The 16918-nt window shown below is 39.0% G+C and overlaps 1 protein-coding gene across 5 annotated transcripts in view; it reads left to right on the plus strand.

Moving 5' to 3' along the window:
* The window catches only part of LOC145507278 (monocarboxylate transporter 1-like), a 35652-nt gene extending 22514 nt beyond the window's left edge, over positions 1-13138 (plus strand). For 2 of the 5 annotated variants that reach the window (XM_081493509.1, XM_081493510.1), the window contains 5 exons: positions 1400-1660; positions 2132-2157; positions 2875-3018; positions 8598-9464; positions 11739-13138. In XM_081493509.1, the coding sequence (XP_081349635.1) occupies positions 1620-1660; positions 2132-2157; positions 2875-3018; positions 8598-9464; positions 11739-11986 (1326 nt within the window). In that variant the 5' untranslated portion in view covers positions 1400-1619 and the 3' untranslated portion in view covers positions 11987-13138. Of the gene's footprint in view, positions 1-572; positions 793-1399; positions 1661-2131; positions 2158-2874; positions 3019-8597; positions 9465-11738 lie in introns of those variants that run through there. The other 3 variants (XM_081493508.1, XM_081493507.1, XM_081493511.1) reach the window with 2 other exon arrangements.
* Positions 13139-16918: the final 3780 nt, after the last annotated feature.

Below are 16918 nucleotides of genomic sequence, written 5' to 3' on the forward strand. Positions count from 1 at the left end.
ATAATTTTATAAAGGTTTTAGAAACTTTACTTCTATAAAAGTTTTATTTAAAAAACTTAGTCTTTTTGCTTCTCAAGCAGAACTCTGAGTTTTTTTTTTAATCACTACAGCATCATTTTCTAAATTATATTTGAAGTGTTTAGTTAGAATGTGAGCTATTTAAAAGTTAATTTCTATGGATAGGAAGGTAGGATTTGTATTAAAAAAAGAATAGTAAAATGTGATATTGTTATTGTTAACCATTTTATATCATTTATATCATATTGTCATTGTACAGTGTCAATACTGTACTAGATCTCTCCAGGTAATGTTAGGGTGGCCAGAAACGTGTATGATAACATATCGTTGTTGTTAATTTTGACATAAAACAGAATCCAGTTTAAGTAAATCCAAGGAGAACTTAATTTCTCTAGACTGGTAAATCTGCTCTCAACTTCTTCCACCTGCTGGTAATTCATAATCATATTATATTTCTTTTTCTAGCTATGTTTTTCACTAATGCTGGGGCTTAAGAAAAGGTGAAATCTTTTGTTTGAAACTACTAGTCTCTGATATCAGGGTTCATTTTGCAGATTTAAATTGTATTGGCTAGCTATCATTTAGGAATCTTTCTAGTCACATAATAGTAAAACAACAAGGACATGGAAGCAGCCTAGATGCCCATCAGCAGATGAATGGATAAGAAAGCTGTGGTACATATACACAATGGAATATTACTCAGCCATTAAAAAGAATACATTCAAATCAGTTCTAATGAGATGGATGAAACTGGAGCCTATTATACAGAGTGAAGTAAGCCAGAAAGAAAAACACCAATACTGTATACTAACACATATATATGGTATTTAGTCAATTGGTAAAGATAACCCTGTATGCGAGACATCAAAAGAGACACAGATAGATAGAACAGTGTTATGGACTCTATGGGAGAGGGCGAGGGCGGGATGATATGGGAGAATGGCATGGAAGCATGTAAATTGTCATATGTGAAACAAATTGACAGTCCGGGTTCAGTGCATGATACAGGGTGCTCGGGGCTGGTGCACCGGGATATCCCGGAGGGATGGGATGGGGAGGGAGGTGGAAGGGGGGTTCTGGAAGGGGAAAACATGTACACCCATGGTGGATTCATGTCAATGTATGGCAAAACAAATACAATATTGTTAAGTTAAAAAAAAAAATAGTAAAACAACAAAAAAGAAGTCCAAGCAGCTAGATGAAAAATAAACTTTACTGAGATAACTTTCCAGCCCACTGAATGAGAATCTCATGTTTGACCTTTTATTTAGAAAATTGCTATATGCATTTATTTATTTATTTCATAAATGTAAGGGATTTTATGGGAGTGCTTTGCTATTGATCTACTTGTTCTGTACTATTTTGATTTCATACCCTTTAGGTATCTGGATTTGAACTGGATTTTAGAATTCATCTTTACTTACAATGCCACCATCAGATAGAGGTCCAGCTGGATATACCCCACCAGATGGAGGCTGGGGGTGGGCAGTGGTAGTTGGAGCTTTCATTTCCATTGGCTTCTCTTGTGCATTTGGCAAATCTATTAGTGTATTTTACAAAGAAATTGAAGAAATATTTAAAGCCAGCACCAGTGAAGTGTCATGGTTATCTTCTATCGCATTTGCTGTCATGTATGCTGGAGGTAAGTACCCGTGAAGGCTTGCTCTTTTAACTTTCAGTGGGTAGACAGAAGTTCTGTATTAAGTACTTTTTGCTCTTGATATCTTTATCAGTAAAAATGATTGAAATGTTAGTTATTGGAGTTATGTGATTAGAATCATATTTTTCATTCTCTCTAACAATGAAAGTGACATAGCAACCATGTGCTCTGTTGGGTAAGTTATAATATAAAACAGTGTCATTATAAGGGATAGCTTTCTTTAAAAATATGTTTTGTGTTGGCTGCTGGGTATAGACAGGTAATTGCTATTTGTACTTTAATCATATATTCTGTAAGCTTGCTAAACCCTTATTTCCAGTAGTTTATTGGTAGATTTCTTTTTCAAAAATTTTAGATAGACAAACAAATCTTCTGCAAATACTGATAGTTTGGTTTCTTCCTTTTCTTACACCTTTTTTCCTCCTGTCTTACTGCGCTGGCTTGGACCTCCAGTATAATGTTGAAGAAAAGTGGTGATGGTAGGCATTCTTATTTTGTAGGCCTGTTTTGGTTTTGTTGTTGTTTTCTATGAGAAACAATATTTTAGGTAGTTTCCAGTAAATATGCCCTTATGTCAGAACTATGATCAGACTAGCTCATATATCTCATCAGTCATGTATGTGTAAATTCCATCTAAAATTTTAAAACAAGGACTTTCCTGGTGGTCCAGTGGCTAAGACTCCATGCTCCCAGGGCAGGGAGCCCAGGTTCAACCCTGGTCAGGGAACTAGATCCCACATGCCACAATTTAAAGAGTTCGTATGCTGCAGCTAAGACCCAGAGCAACTAAATAAATAAAGTAAAATATTAAAAAAAAAAATGTTAAAACAAGCAAACTTGCTACATGTATGTGGATAATATCCTAGATATATGAAGAACCCTATAAGCACTTATAATCAGGGTACTTGCAGCTTCTTCTGCCTTAAAAGAGTTAGCTTATGGTCTTTCATACTTCAGTTAAAACCCATCTAACATGTCCTAGGTATATAGAAGATGTAAAATCAATACTATATTTTTTTCTATTAGACAAACCTGTGACTCTGTAATAAAGATAGAAAGCAATATTCTTTAGCACTGTCTTCTATCTGTTTATTTTCTGGGATAGCATCCTGTTATGTCAGGATGCATGAGCAGGTGTGGATGGAAGGGCTGGGCTTCTCCTCTACATTATTACTAATCTGTTTGTTCTCTCATAGGTCCTATTAGCAGTATCCTGGTGAATAAATATGGCAGTCGCCCTGTCGTGATTTTTGGTGGCTGCTTGTCAGGCTGTGGCTTGATTGCAGCTTCCTTCTGTAGCACTGTGATGCAACTTTACTTTTGTATCGGAGTTATTGTAGGTGAGTTGTACTAATATATTTTCAAGCAATAATTTATTTGTGGACTCTTTATAGCATTCATTTGCCAATTCTTTTGAAAAATGAAAGTTCTTTGTTAGAAAATTACTAGGTTACTATGTTTTAGAGCTGTTGATACATTAATAGTATTAGAAAAGCAAGTCTTTAAAGAAAGTTCACATTAAGTGTAAAAATAATCACACTTAATGAATGATTATTTTTTATTGAATGAATACAGTGAAAGAGAATTCTTTTTTTCTTTTTATAAGGAAGATAGCAGTGATAGGTAAAAAGTTGTTGAAAGGGAGGTCATTAACTGTTCCCACTCATTTCCCCTTCTGCCTAAGAAGACACTGGCTCAAATTGGAGAAAGAGAGAATGTCAGATACATAGAAAGAGTTTTCTGATAGAAAAGCCAGATACATTTTCAAAGGATAAAGGGCACACGTGGGAAAACCCCCTTTCTAATAGCTAAATTAAGAAAATAGAACTGCTGAATATAAATACTGTCAACACCCAGAGCTCTACAGTTCAGACAAAACTACCATTAATATTTTGATGACATGGGGGTGAGGGATAAACTGGGAGATTGGGATTGACATATGCACACTTCTATATGTAAAGAAGATAATTTATAATAATCTGCTGTATAGCACAGGGAACTCTACTCAATACTCTGTAATGGCATATATGGGAAAGAATCTTAAAAAAAAAACAAGAGTAGATGTATGTGCATGTATAACTGATTCACTTTGCTGTACGCCTGGAACTAACACAACATTGTAAATCAACTATACTCCAATAAGATTTATTTGAAAAACATTTTGATGCCATATCCACTGATTTTTCTATAGTTTTTCTATATGATTTTTCTACAGTTTTCTATCTTCTTTCTAAAAACAAAACAAAACAATTTTGTTTTAAAAATTCTTCTATACACATGGAAATTTTAGAACAAAAAGGGATGAGATTAAGTGAAGAAAGTCAAAGACAAATATCATGATATCACTTATATGTGGAATCTAATTTTTAAAAATTATAGAAATGAACTTATTTACATAAACAGACTTATAGATATTGAAAAAACTTATGGTGACCAAAGGGGAGATGTTGAGGGGTAGGGGATAAATCAGAAGCTTGGGATGAACATACACATACTACTATATTTAAGAAAGACAATGAACAAGGACAATAACACAAGGAATTCTACTCAGTATTATGTGCTAACCTGTAAGAGAAAAAAAAATCTTAAAAAGAATGAATATATGTATATGTAAAACTGAATCACTTTGCTGTACACCTGAAACTAACAAAAATCAGAAATACTCCAATAAAGTTAAGTTTTTTAAAAAAAGAGATATTAAAAAAAATAAAAAAGATAAAAAAGAGACATTGTTGTTCAGTCACTAAGTCGTGTCCAACTCTTTGTGACCCCATGGACTGCAGCTCACCAGGCTTCCCTATCCTTCACTATCTACCAGAGTTTGTGCAAACTCATGTCCGTTAAGTCAGTGATGCCATCTAACCATCTCATCCTCTGTTGCCCCTTTCTCCTCCTGTCTTCAATCTTTCCCAGCATCAGGGTCTTTTCCAATGAGCTGGCTCTTTGCATCAGGTAGCCAAAGGATTGGAGCATCAGTTTCAGCATCAGTCCTTCCAGTGAATATTCAGGATTGATTTCCTTTAGGATTGACTGGTTTGATATCCTTGCCATCCAATTCTTTGGCACTCAGCTTTCTTCATGGTCCAATTCTCACATCCATACATGACTACTGGGAAAACCATAGCTTTGACTATACGGACCTTTGTCAGCAAAGTGATGTCTCTGCTTTTTGATATGCTGTCTAGGTTTGTCATAGCTTTCCTTCCAAGAAGCAAGTGTCTTTTAATTTCATGGCTGCAGTCACCATTCCACAGTCATTTTGGAGCCCAAGAAAATAAAATCTGTCACAGTTTTCACCTTGTATTTGCTGCGAAGTGGTGGGACCAGATGACATGATCTTAGTTTTTTGAATGTTGGGTTATAAGCCAGCTTTTTCACTCTGGCTGAGGTGAAAGATGAGGTGAAAGACTCTCATCTAGAGGCTCTTAAGTTTCTCTTTGCTTTCTGCCATTAGAGTGGCATCTTCTGCATATCTGAGATTGTTGATATTTCTCCCAGCAATCTTGATTCCATCTTTTGAGTCATCCAGCCCAGGATTTCACATGAGGTACTCTGCATATAAGTTAAATAAGCAGGGTGACAATGTATAACCTTGACATACTCCTTTCCCAGTTTGAACCAGTCTGTTGTTCCATGTCAGTTCTAATTGTTGCATCTTGACCTGCATACAGGTTTCTCAGGAGGCAGATAAGGTGGTCTCGTATTCCCATCTCTTTAAGAATTTTCCAGTTTGTTGGGATCTACACAAAGACTTTAGCATAGTCAATGAAGCAGAAATAGATGTTTTACTGGAATTCCCTTGCTTTCTCTATTATCCAATAAATGTTGGCAATTTGATCTCTGGTTCCTCTGCCTTGTCTAAACCCAGCTTGTACATCTGGAAGTTCTCAGTTCATATACGGCTGAAGCCTAACTTGAAGGATTTTGAGTATTATTTTGCTAGCATGTGAAATGAGAGCAATTATACAGTAATTTGAACATTCTTTGGCATTGTCCTTCTTTGGGATTGGAATGAAAGCTGACCAGATTATGTGAAATGTTTGTAACCAGTTTTTTTTTACTTAGTAATACATCATGTACATACTAATAGTTTCCCCATCTCAGTAAATATACTTTAGCAGCTATTATTTTTTCACTGGATAGATGTAGTATAATTTATTTCACTTTAATTGAAGGACATTTAGATTATTGATATTTTCACTCTTAATAAACAGTGTTTGTATGATAATGCCTCTGTATGCGTCTTTGAAAATGATAATTTTCTTTGGATAAATTTGTAGAAGTGCAATTGCTGGGGGAAGAAAAGGTTTTTGGTAAGATTGGTCAAGTACTCTTTTAGAAAGGTTTTAATAATTTACAGCCCCACCTGCAGGACCTGCTGCTGCTGCTAAGTCGCTTCAGTCGTGTCCAACTCTGTGTGACCCCATAGACGGCAGCCCACCAGGCTCCCCCGTCCCTGGGATTCTCCAAGCAAGAACACTGGAGTGGGTTACCATTTCCTTCTCCAATGCATGAAAGTGAAAGTGAAGTCAGTCGTGTGAAAAGTGAAAGTGAAGTCGCTCAGTCGTATCCAACTCTTAGTGACCCCATGGACTGCAGCCTACCAGGCTCCTCTGTCCATGGGATTTTCCAGGCAAGAGTACTGGAGTGGGGTGCCATTGCCTTCTCTGGCAGGACCTGGGATAATGCTAATAATAGGTATCATCTTTTTAGATCTATACTTTTACTACATTAAATTTTTAAACATTTAAATATTTTAATTCATCTGGAATATTTGAATAACACAAAGAAGGAATAGAACTTTATTTGTTCCCACGAGGTTATTCAACCTGTTCATTATTTCATGTCATTAATTCACTCAGCAAATATTCATTGAGTCCCTAATTATATGCCAGGCACTGATCCAAGCTCTGTGGGGAGAGCCAACGCGACAAGCAAGATTCTTGCTCTTTAGTGGAGGGAATCAGACGATAAACAGGCCAACAAATAAATGAATAAATAAGAAAAATTCAGGTAGTAATAAGTGCTTTGCAAAGACTTAAAACAGAATTTGATAGAGAAGGATCGAATGGTCCCTAAAGGGAAGGTTTCTCAGAGATCATGATTTTGAGTTGAGATCTGAATGATAGCCAGGAGAAGGCTTTGTGGAAACCTAGAGTAATAGTTAACACTTTGCACAAATAAGAACAGACTGAAATGAGGGCAGGGAGGTAGGTGTGAGCCAAGTCATAGGAGCTCTTAATCCAGAGTGAAAAGTTATGGACAGGCAGTCATTAGAGAGATGGAAATGGACAAGCATCCTAACCTGGTTTCAGTTCAGTTCAGTCGCTCAGTCATGTCCGACTCTTTGAGACCCCATGGACTGCAGCATGCCAGGCTTCCCTGTTCATCACCAACTCCCAGAGTCCACCCAAACCCATGTCCATTGAGTCAGTGATGCCATCCAACCATCTCATCCTCTGTCGTCCCCTTCTCCTCCTGCCCTCAATCTTTCCCAGCATCAGGGTCTTTTCAAATGAGTCAGCTCTTCGCATCAGGTGGCCAAAGTATTGGAGTTTTGGCTTCAACATCCTTCCAATGAACACCCAGGACTGATCTCCTTTAGGATGGACTAGTTGGATCTCCTTGCAGTCCAAGGGACTCTCAAGAGTCTTCTCCAACACCACAGTTCAAAAGTATCAATTCTTCAGCGCTCAGCTTTCTTTATAGTCCAACTCTCACATCCGTACACGACCACTGGAAAAACCATAGCTTTGACTAGACAGACCTTTGTTGACAAAGTAATGTCTCTGCTTTTTAATATGCTGTCTAGGTTGGTCATAACTTTCCTTCCAAGGAGCAAGCGTCTTTGAATTTCATGGCTGCAATCACCATCTGCAGTGATTTTGGAGCCCAGAAAAATAAAGTCAGCCACTGTTTCCACTGTTTCCCCATCTATTTGCCATGAAGTGATGGGATCGGATGCCATGATCTTAGTTTTCTGAATGTTGAGCTTTAAGCCAACTTTGCACTCTCCTCTTCTGCTTTCATCAAGAGGCTCTTTAGTTCTTCTTCCCTTTCTGCCATAAGGGTAGTGTCATCTGCATATCTGAGGTTATTGATATTTCTCCCGGCAATCTTGATTCCAGCTTGTGCTTCCTCCAGCCCATCGTTTCTCATGATGTACTCTGCATATAAGTTAAATAAGCAAGGTGACAATATACAGCCTTGACATACTCCTTTTCCTATTTACCTAGTAGGAAAGCAAGATTGGAAGACCACTTAAAAGGTTATCAGCATCGTTACTGTCCCAACCCCATTAGCTGAAAAATCCATTTTTTCCCTATTAATTTAAATGTATTTTTTTGGTTCTATTTCTGGACTTTCTGCCCACTTTTAGAAATCAGTTTTTCAATTTTGAGTAAGTGTTCTGTTCTATTACTGTAGCTGTACAATATGTTTATTTATTTGTTAGGGTAGCCCAATTACTTATCCTTTTCTAATATTTCTAATGCATTTGTAATTATGAAATTAGACAAAGAATCTCTATTGTTCTTTTTGTTGCTAAATTGAAAAGAATTGTTTTTAATAATATACATTTTTTAGCTACTTCCCTGGTGATGCAGCGGTTAAGATTCCACACTTCCACTGTAGGGGGCATGGGTTCAATCCCTGTTCAGGGCACTAAGATGCTACAAGCCACGTGGCACAACACATACACACACACACACACACACGCATGTGTGTGTGTATAAATCTAGCATTTGCTGCATAAAGAGATTTTATGTCTGTATTTATCTGATAATAGTCCACTTCATGACCTACTAGTTACAATAGCCTCTCATGATTTTGACCTCTTTCCATGTGAATTCTTTTCCTAGTTAATCATTTCCAAATGTTTCTGATAGTATGTGATTCTTTTTTCCTCCCCTCTCCCTAGGTCTTGGGCTTGCCTTCAACTTGAATCCAGCTTTGACCATGATTGGCAAGTATTTCTACAAGAAGCGACCACTGGCAAATGGACTAGCCATGGCAGGCAGCCCTGTGTTCCTCTCTGCCATGGCCCCCCTCAACCAGGCTCTTTTTGCTCTCTTTGGCTGGAAAGGAAGCTTCCTAATTCTGGGGGGCCTCCTACTAAACTGCTGTGTGGCTGGAGCCCTGATGAGACCAATAGGGCCCAAGCCAGCCACTGCAGAGAAAGAGAAGTCTAAAGAATTCCTTCAGGAAGCTGGAAAATGTGATGCAAACAAAGGGGCAGGTAATCCAAAGACAGGAGTTAATGGGGGAAACTCCCCAAAGGAGAAACAATCACTTTTTCAAACAGTTAACAAACTTTTGGACCTATCCCTGTTCCAGCACAGAGGCTTCCTGCTGTACCTCTCTGGGAATGTGATCATGTGTTTTGCACTGGCTACGCCTTTAGTCTTTATTAGCAGTTACGCCAAGAGTCAACATCACTCTAGTGAGAAGGCTGCCTTCCTTCTTTCCATTCTGGCTTTTGTTGACATGGTAGCCAGACCTTGTATGGGATTTGTTGCCAACACAAAGTGGGTAAGACCACGCATTCAGTACTTTTTGGCTGCTTCTATTACCGCGAACGGAGTATGTCATATGCTAGTACCTTTATCCTCCAGCTACATAGGGTTCTGTGTCTACTCGGGATTCCTTGGATTTGCTTTTGGGTGGTTTGGTGCCGTACTGTTTGAATCACTGATGGACCTTGTGGGAGCCGAGAGATTCTCCAGTGCTGTGGGATTGGTGACCATTGTGGAGTGCTGTCCTATCCTCCTGGGGCCACCAGTTTTAGGTACAGTATGTCTCCCAATTTCTATGGTTCTATTAACATAAAACAGGCAGAGAAGATTGGGAAGGTGATGGAAAGCAGAAGTCAGTGGCTGCTTGATAGTCCTCATTTCTGTACCCTCAGTGCTGACACGGTGCTTGGCACAGCATAATTGCTCAAATACTTATAGAACTGAATTAAAGTCAATTCTCAAGCTGAAAGAGGAATAAAAAACTATTACAAATTTAAGTATTTCTAATAATTTTCTTGATTAAAAAAATCCTAACATTTATTGTAGAAAAATGTATAACCACCTTTAAAATACTGTTGGTGATTTCTTTTTAATTGTGGAATTTATTTCAAAAGTAATATTTAAAATAATAACAGTAGGTACCAGATGAGGGCTCACAGTATACTGGGGACTGTCCTAATCATTTCTATATTCTGTCATATATTGCAAGACTATGATGTCAGACTATTATTGTTCCCACTTTAAAGAAATAGAGGCTTCTGAAAGTGAGATAACTTGCCCAGGATCACACAGCTAAGAAGTGACCATAAAACCTGAGGTATTATTCTCTCAGTCAGTGCTAAACAGTTTAGATTTTTAAATTATCATTAATACAAAATACAACAATAATTTGGACTTCTGGATGTGATGCATGTTTTTTGAGATTATGCACTGTAAAGTTAGGAAGGACACACAATGAAAGACCCACTACTGACCTGTCAAACCTTTTCCACCTTCTCTACTCCATAAGATCTTACAGAAAAACCCAAATGAACTTTTTTGGCCAACCCAGTATATCCAAGGAGATTCCAAATCCTGTTCGTTTTTTGCTTCCTAAATCTCTTTCTAATCTGCTCATTTTTTTCTCCATCATTACTCTTATCCTAGTCTCCGATCTTCTTCTATCAGTAGCCTTTTAACTTTACCCATATCCACTCTAGCTGTTCTCCAGTCTCTTAGAACACTCCAGTTGCTTCCTGCGTTCTTACGGTAAAGATCAAATTCCCTACTGTGGCTACTGGTTCCTGCATGGCCTGGCCCACCTCTTTCTCCAGCCTCATTTCCTACCACTCAGTTTGCTTTCTGTGCTTCCCTTCTCACACCTGGTGTTTCCCCCTACCACCTGCCTTAGCACTGGCTGTTCTCCGCCCAGATCCTTTTCCCATCTCCTTTCTCCTAGATTAACTCTTATCCCATAAGTCTTGGTTAAGTCTACACTTTAAAAAAGCCTTTCTGACCCTCCTTGCTGGCCCCAAACCCCTATTTTCTGCCTTCAAACACACCTGTAGCACTTGTCATGGTCTGTGTGGTTATTGGATTAACATTTCTCTTCTCCACTGAACTGTGGACATTATCTCCTTTGCTCACTCTTAACTCAGGGCTTAGCAGACCCAGGGCTGTATTGATATATAGAAACTAAGTATTGCTGAGTGAGTGATGCCCTGCATTGGAAAACCATATGAAATCATATTTGAATTGGTTATTATATCCTTTATGTGTGTTGAGTTTTCCAAAGTTTATTTCTTAATACTAGGTTGATGAGTTGCTAATAAATTTTACTATAACGAGGATTAAATAAGTTTCTTTAATATCAGACCTCATAAAAACTTGAATAGGAGAGACTATGATGTGTCATTTCCAAATTTACTTGACTGTGCAAATGTTAGGGAGGTAGCCTGAAGCAAAGAAGTTATGGGGCATGCCTCAGTGTCAGACTCCCTGGGTTTAAAGCCAACTTGTTTCACTTAAAGTTTTGTGACCTTGGATGACTTCCTTAAAGTTTCTGTACTTCAGTTTTTATGTTATACAGTGGGAACGATGATAGAATCTTCCTGTTGTGAGGTTAGAATGGTGGAAACTATTGCTGTTAGTTAATGTTTTAGGAGAGGGTGAGTGTTCCCAGGAACACTCTTTGGGAAATGCTGATGTCAGAAGAAGTGCATTGGCCTGGGAGACCGGAATTAGCTCTGTGGCCTTGGGCAAGACTCCTAAACCTCTTTTGAGCAAATTTTTCCATTGGATATTGAGAGAATTGATTCTAGGTGATCTCCAGGACTTTCTCAATTCAAATTTGCCAAGATTTAATTATTTTCAAATTGCTAAAGATAACAGAATGTGCAGGGATACCCCCAAATCAGTGTGACATCATAAACAAAAGATCATATAATTTTGAGCGGTTTCTTTTTAGACTAATTTGTCATTTATGGGCTCTTTGAAAGGATCCTTAACCTTTATTTGGGAAAGGGTATAATTGTTTACCCACATAACTTTTTTTTTGACATCCTTAGGTCGTCTCAATGACATATATGGAGACTATAAATACACATACTGGATATGTGGCATAATCCTTATTGTCTCTGGCATCTATCTCTTCATCGGCATGGGCATCAATTACCGACTTGAGGCTGAAGAACAGAAAGCAGAAGAAAAACAGAAAAAGGAAAGTAAAGAGATGGAACCAAAAGAAGTTATTAAAGCTGCTCAGTCTCCAGTACTGAAAGGCACAGAAGAAGGACCCAAAGAGGAGAAACTTTGAGGCTGAAATCAGGGATAAACAGAAGCTTTGGAACAAAGACACATGAAAAATGCTACTGAATCATGTTCTACTCTAAGAACATGCCCATGTCTACTCTAAGCATGTCCATGCTTACCATGGACAGTGGACACTTGTGTAGAAGTCAGACCAGGTGTTCACTGGTGGAACTTTTATTCCTTCATTTACACCCATCATAATAAATAAGTCACACTTTTTAGGGGCAAGGGACATTTGCAAAAGGTGACAGAAGGAAATAGCTTTTATTTGAAGTCATATTTATTAAGGTATATTTATATACTGTTCACATTCCTTTTATAAAAGTGAAGTCTAATGAATTTTGACAAAGTTCTTTTGTCAAATAACTACCATTCCAATGTAGAACATTTCGAACAGCCAAGATAATTCCCTTCTGCTCCTTTGCAGTCAATCCTCTCTCCTTAACTAAAGCACCTGGTACCTACTTACCCTATACCTGCATGCTCAGTAGTGTCGACTCTTTGGGATCCCATGGACTATAGCCCACCAGGCTCCTGTGTCTATGGGATTCTCTGGAATGGGTTGCCATGCCCTCCTCCAGGGGATCTTCCCCACCCAATTCATATCTCCTGCATTGACAGGTGGATTCTTTACCACTGTGCCACCTGGGAAGCCTGTATGGAATGACATAGTATGTAACTGGCATGATAGCATATATTTGATCTTGATCCTCAGTTCCTGGTATACAGCTCCCAGACCCCTTGGAACCTTGGGAGTGATAAGAGTATCCTTTGCATGCTAATTAGGTGACTGGTGGCTGGAGACCCCCTTCCTAACTTCAGAATGGGGGCTAGTCTCTAGAAAGGCCAAGGCATGATTAGAAGGTTGGCTCTTTCAGCCCCATCCCCTGACCTCTGGGGAGGGGAGAGGGACTGGAAATTGAGTTCAATTATTAATGTCCAATAAAATAATTGATCACACCTATGTAATGAAACCCCCTAAACTACAGAGAGCTTCCTGGCTGGTGAGTACCTTAAGGTACTGGGAGAGTAGTGTGCCCAGATAAGGCATGGAAGCTCCCTGCCACTCCTCCCCTCCATATTTTGCCCTATGAATCTCTTCCATCTGGCTGTTCTGAAATATATACTTTAAAATAAATCACCGAATGTAAGCAAAGTGTTTCCCTGAGTTCAGTGATCCATTCTAGCAAATTATCGACCTTGACAAAGGAGTCATGGGAACTCCCAATTTATAGCTGATTGGTCACAAGTACAGGTGGCAACCTGGGACTTGAGAATGGAATCAGAAGTGAAGGCAGTCCTGTGAGACCAAGCCTTTAGATTTGTGGAATCTGATGCTAACTCTGGGTACTTTATGTCAGAATTGAATTGAACTGTAGGACACCCACTTGGTGTCTGGAGAGCTGGCAAAGTGGTTGTTGGTGTGGAAATAACCCACAGATTTGGTGTCAGAAGTGTTTGAGTAAAAACAGTTGGGAGTAGCCTTCTGTGTCTGACTTCACAATAGCATAATGTTTTATGATCCATCAGTGTTGTTGCATTTTCCAGTAATTCTTTGCTTTTTATTGTTGAGGCGTATTTGTTGTTGTTTTGTTGTTTAGTGGCTAAGTCATATCTGACTCTTTTGTGACCCCGTGGACTGTAGCCCTTCGGGCTCCTATGTCCATGAGATTTCTCAGGCAAGAATGCTGGAGTAGGTTGCCATTTCCTCCTGCAGAGGCTCTTTCTGACCCAGGGATTGAAGCCAAGTCTCCTGCACTGGCAGGCAGATTCTCTACCATGGAGCCACCCAGGAAACCCATTTCTTTGTGCAGATGTACCATACTTTGTATATCCATCCACCAGTTGGACATTTGAGCTGTTTCCACTTTTTAGCTGTTACAAGTTGCTGCTGCTGCTGCTGCTGCTGAGTCGCTTCAGTCGTGTCCGACTCTGTGCGACCCCATAGACGGCAGCCCACCAGGCTCCGCCATCCCTGGGATTCTCCAGGCAAGAATACTGGAGTGGGTTGCCATTTCCTTCTCCAGTGCATGAACAGGTTAAGATGCTGTAAATATTCACATAGGGGTCTAGCAGATACATGCTTTCATTTCTCTTGGGTAGATGCCCAGCATTGGAATTGCTGAGTCATGGCAAATGCATGGTTAACTTTGTAAGAAATTATCACACTATTTTCTCAGTGGCTATACCATTTGCTAATCTCACTAATGATGTATGAAAATTCTAGCTATTCTGGATTCTTGTCAGCACTTGGCATTGCTGATCTTTTTAACTTTCCCTTTCTAGTTGGAATGTAGTGGGTGACACTTCCTTGAACATGAATGCTGTTGACCATTTTTTCATGTGTTGCCCTCCATATACTTTCAGGGATTTTTTTTTTTTTTTTGGTCGTGCTGTGTGGCATGTGGGATCTTAGGTCCCCAACCAGGGGATGAACCCCTGTGCCTTGCTGTGGAAGTGCAGTGCAGAGTCCTAACCACTGGACTGCCAGGGAATTCCAGAGGTTTATTTTTTAAGCTTGACATTTAACAGTGAAAAATATTTAGGTTCCTTGAGTTTTTATCCTTCAAATTCTTTAGATGACTTTGCTTGGTGCCGGAGTCCAGCTCCAGCAGGTCCAGGGATTCCCTCAGGATGGACGGCGTCGGCGATGCGAATGAGAAGACACAGCGAGTCTCAGCGTTTCCAAGTGTCTACTACTTTTATTGTTTTTCAAGACAGCTTTTACATTTTTAGTGGTATATAGAAACAAATGTAAAGTATAGAGTCATACCAATTCAGCTTAAGGGACATACCAACTTAGCTTAATGGGTATATCTTAATGGGCCTATCTTTAGTTACAAAAAGCCTCATTTTGTTTACATCATCTTCTGGCCTGGTGGCCTGCTAACACCTTGTGACTCTCCATTGATAAGGGTTGATCAGTCAGAACACTTGTATCGGGCACATAAGGAAAGAATTCATCAATAGGAAGTTTTAAGGTAAAACCTATTTTTGGTAATTTTACTCTATGCCTTGAGCTTAACAGAAAAGAATGTGGTTCCATAAAGTGATAGAACAGCAAGCTGAAATTCAGCTCTAAGTAAGAATCATCAGTTAAATCAACAATTGTCTTATTATCTGTATTAAAGCTAAACTTCTATTTATATAAATCTCTAACTATTATGCTTTCATTATATAGGCTAAATACATTAAGAGTAAAAACATAGTGAGTAAATACAGATTAAGTAACAGTTTCACAAAGCAATATTTTTTATATTTCCTAACAAGCCTTTTTTTCCTGCAAAGGGTTTTGTGCCCATAGGGGCTTTCTGTGCGGAGTCTCTCAATGCTGTTTTATTACTAAGGAGCAGTCATGCACATTAGCTCCAAAGTCACGGGTACATTTATTAAACAAACCAATATGTTAGCAAAAGGAATTTAGATTAGCATACTCTTTATCCCAGATAATTTTATTTAGGGTGCTACCGTTTAGGGGCCTTGTTGATTTGAGGTTTCAGAATGATCTATTTTAGAAGGGAATCAGGAAAGGCCTTTTGCCTAAGTCATAGAAAACAAGAAGAGGTTTATTATAGCAAGCATCAGAAAGAGAGATATCATCTTTAAGGTGAGCGCTGAGGCAGCCTCTCGAGAATCCCTGAGGCCTGAATCGCTCTGCTCATCAGGTCTTCTCCTCATGACACTGTCATGGGTGGGGATCTCGTGAGCTGGCTCCTGGCAGCTTGGTATATCTGACAGTGAAATGAATAATGTATTTGAACATCCTTAAATGTGTAGGGTATATTTAAATAGACTGTTATGAAGTGTCATAGCATGGAAAGATCCTTCTGTTATAAGCATGATACAATGTTAAGTGAAAAACACAGAACACAAACTAGATAAGCATATATAATATACTCTCAGGGGAAAAAAAGGAAAGGGGAAAACAAAATTCCAACCATACTTGTTTTGGAATGGGAATGTGATTGTTATCTCTTCATTAGTGACGGGAAAAACAGACTTGAAATAGAAGAGTTGTGACAAAAGGAAATTATCTCCTAAGGAAATAAAGCTATTGATTATTATAAGCCATTGTCTGTTTATCATTAAGAGTTGCATTCCAGTGAAAGGGAGCTGAGTGTGACATGGAAGTCACGAGCACAGAGCACAAGGACTTCCCTGGTGGTCCAGTGGCTAAGACCACTCCCAATGCAGGGGACCTGGGTTCAATCCCTTGCCAGGAACTAGATCCTACATGCTACAACTAAGAGTTTGTATGCTTCACCTAAAGATCCTGCATGCTGTAACTAAAGATCCTACATGCTGATCCCTCGTGCCACAACTAAGACCTGCCTCAGCCAAATAAATAAAAATATTAACAAAAAAAAAACATTAAAAAGAGCACAGAGCACAAATAGCCTCAAGGTGTGGTTCTGCTGGTCCTGGACAAAGCTGTGGGGTGTAGAGTCCATAGGCCACCTGTGCCAACCATCACTGCTTCCTTGCTGGAGACAGCATTCCTGTGATTCCCCCTCTAGTTACCATTCAGCTGCAAATGACCGTTTAACTCAGGAAGCCAGAGCTGTCAGTGCTCACCCACATCACAGCATTATTGAACATTATCTTATTGAGATCAGCATCAGAGAAAAATACGGTAATGTCATAAAAAGACAGGATGATATGGGCCAAAGGAGGAGGTCTACCTTTCCACACATCCATTCAACAGATTCTATTGACATTTACCATGTCTGAGTTGTTAGTTCTAAGCAGGGTTCTAGGTATTGAAAATTCATTCAGGAGTGAAACTCAGCAGTCTGTGTTCTATGAATCTGACTTTCTGGTAGGGGAAGGCAAACAGTGAACAGTAAGTTGAAAGGGAAACAGCAGTTTTCAGAATAGAGCAATGGGTAAAAGTCATTTATTCATTTATTTAAGCAGCGTTTTTTGAGCATCATCT

The sequence above is a fragment of the Giraffa tippelskirchi genome, chromosome 5 (genome assembly GCF_054371585.1).
Source record: "Giraffa tippelskirchi isolate mGirTip1 chromosome 5, T2T-mGirTip1v1.2.pri, whole genome shotgun sequence".
Classification (NCBI taxonomy): Eukaryota; Metazoa; Chordata; class Mammalia; order Artiodactyla; family Giraffidae; genus Giraffa; species Giraffa tippelskirchi.